Raw genomic sequence first — 2,624 nt, forward strand, 5'->3', positions numbered from 1 at the left:
CCTCGCCTCCCACCCCGCCGCCGAATGAGGGGCCTCCCGTCCTGGGCCGCCCCCACCCCCTCCGGCCCACTCGCCTGTGGCTTCCACGATGCCCTCGAGGATGATGATGATTTCGAACTGCTCCCGGCGCAGCGACTCGGCCGACAGGTCCCAGAAGGGGCTGCGGCGGTTGATGACGTGGCAGATGATCTGGGGCTCCACCAGGAACAGCCGGTCCTCCCCCGTGTCATAGCCCAGGTTCAGCTCCGACTGCTCCAGCGGGATGAACTCCCCCTCGGCCGTCTGCCGGGACTTGATCAGCTTGGCCCGGATCTTGGCATCCACCATGTGGCTCTCCCGCAGGTCCCCCACCCGGAACATCAGGCAGAGCTTCTTGTCGCGGCGGGAGATGACGCAGTTCTTGCTGAAGATGAGGGTCTGGGCGCGCTTCTTGGGCCGTGAGATCTTGACGAACATGCAGCCCACCATCAGGGCGTCGATCATGGAGCCGACGATGGACTGCGCCATCAGCAGGATGACGCCCTCGGCGCAGTTGGCTGTCACCATCCGGGAGCCGTAGCCGATGGTCCGCTGGCTCTCCACCGAGAAGAGCAGGGCTGAGATGAAGTCGTCCACATTCTCGATGCACGCCCGCCACTCGGGATCGCCCCGGTGCCTGATGTCGCCCCGCACCCAGGCGTCGAAGAAGTAGATGGTGCCGAAGACCACCCAGGTGACGATGTAGCACATCATGAAGACGAAGAGGAACCAACGGTACTTGAGGTCCACGATGGTGGTGAAGATGTCCGAGAGGAACCGCTTCTTCTCCTGGATGTTGCCCAGGTTGACCTGGCACTTGCCCACTTTGGTCACGTAGCGCTGGCGCTGCCGCTTGCTGGCCTGCACCGTGGGGCTGTCCTCCTCCAGCAGCTTGCGGCACCGGCTCGGCAGCCCCTCTGGGGCGGGGACGGCGGCGGTGGGGCTGTGGGTGAGGCTCTTGCTGCGTGCCGAGCTGGGAACATTGGGCACGCTTGGCGCCTGCAGCGCGTACCAGTGGGTGCCCAGCTCCCGCGGGGTGGCCGGTGGGCACCGGGACAGATCGCTGAGATGGTGCTGGGCGGCCACGCTGCCATGCCTCGAGGGCGGAGACGACTGGCTGGAGACGAAGCCACCGCGGCGGCAGGGTGGGGACAGGTAGTTTGGTATGAGGCTGCCTCTCCTGGCAGTGCCAGCGCTGGCTTGCTGACGGCCGTCCGCCGCCACAGCCCCGGCGGTGGCCGGGAGTTCAGGCTGCGGGGCAGAAAGGAGACCGTCGGTCAGAAATCGCCTACGGCAACCGCGACCGCCCAGTGGCATCCTGCTCGAGGGACGCCCGAGACCCCGGCGCGAGCCATACCTTCTGGGGGAAGGTGCCGTACCGGCTGGTGTCGGTGGGCGGCCGGGGCAGGTAAGCCAGCATGTGCTTGGCGGTGGGAGTCTGCGCCAGGGGGATGGAGTTGCTGCGGCCCCGGGTCTCCTCGGGCGCCAGCCAGTTGCCGCCGATGCTGTTGCGGTCACAGGGGAGCACCATGGCGGTGCCGGGGTGGGGGCTCACCCCTGGGCTGGGTGCACGGTCCTGCTGCGGGGGACACAAAGCTGGGGGTTATTTCGGACGCGGAGGGCGGCGTGGGGCTCCGGCCCCTCTCTGCAACCCCATGGGCCAGGGTGCAGCGGAGCTGCCCTCATCCGGCAGTGCCCGTGCCAGCCACCGAGCCGTGCCGGGGTGGCTACCAGCCGGCACCAGATGGCTAAGCCAATTAGGGGCCATAATTGCATCGCAGAGGCCGGGGAAGGAGGCAGGGGCAAACCCCGGGTGAGGGCCCACAGCTGCCCTCCACGCTTGGCCCACGCCACGGCCACAATTGCTGGTTCTCTAATGGGCTGCGAGGAGAAGCGGGCGGCCCCGGGTGCCGGGGGCAGAGACACAGACCCCCTGGCCGGGCTCCTTGGGACGGGCTGAGTCCAGCCGGGTCCCTGCGGGGAGATGTGACGGGAGGTCACGGGCCTGGAAATGAGACCCAGAGAGCAGAGACCCGCAGCGACGGGGACGGAGCGTGGTCCCTCTGCCTCTGCCGAGCATCCCCAGCCGGTTCCCGGGGTGGGACCGCGCCCCCGGCGCCTCCTGCCAGTGCCGCGGCAGGACCGGTGGCCCTCGGGTCTGACCTCCCAGCCCCCAGCGAGAGGGGGACCCACCTCATGTCCGGGCGCTGCAGCTGCCGGGCCGGCAGACGCTGTCCTGGGGTCGCGGCTCCCGCTGCACCCCGGCTGCTGCCGGGCATCTTCCTGCCGGCCACGGGTGGGAATCCTCCGCCGGGCCGTGCCGCCGCGGCCCGGGGGAGGGAAGGACGGGGAGCTCGGCGGCCACCGCCAATCCTGCTCCAGCGGCAGAAGATCGTCTGTTAATCTGTCTCAACGACAGGCACAATTACCTCGAGATGATTTAATCGGAAGGAGCGGGCGCCCTGATGCCCGGGGGAGGGAGCAGGAGGGGTTTCCCAGCGGATTTCCCAGCTCTCGCCCTCAGGACGATGCTCCCCGTCTGCTCTGGGGGCCAGGACCGTCGGCGAGCGCTGGGAATCGTCCCCCGTCTCCCGCCCGTCCTGTGC

At 68.8% G+C, this 2,624-nt stretch overlaps 1 protein-coding gene across 1 annotated transcript; it reads right to left on the bottom strand.

Moving 5' to 3' along the window:
- Window positions 1–63: 63 nt before the first annotated feature.
- LOC113488589 (G protein-activated inward rectifier potassium channel 4-like) lies at window positions 64–2,618 on the bottom strand (the record flags this gene model as incomplete). The annotated part of the gene is made up of 3 exons (XM_026863855.1): window positions 2,212–2,618; window positions 1,376–1,594; window positions 64–1,269 (listed from the first exon to the last, which is right to left on the bottom strand). Coding segments are annotated over exons 2-3 (1,380 nt in total), but the record flags the coding sequence as incomplete, so codon positions are not given.
- Window positions 2,619–2,624: the final 6 nt, after the last annotated feature.

The sequence above is a fragment of the Athene cunicularia genome (genome assembly GCF_003259725.1).
Source record: "Athene cunicularia isolate RWA chromosome 24 unlocalized genomic scaffold, athCun1 chr24_part2, whole genome shotgun sequence".
NCBI lineage: Eukaryota > Metazoa > Chordata > Aves > Strigiformes > Strigidae > Athene > Athene cunicularia.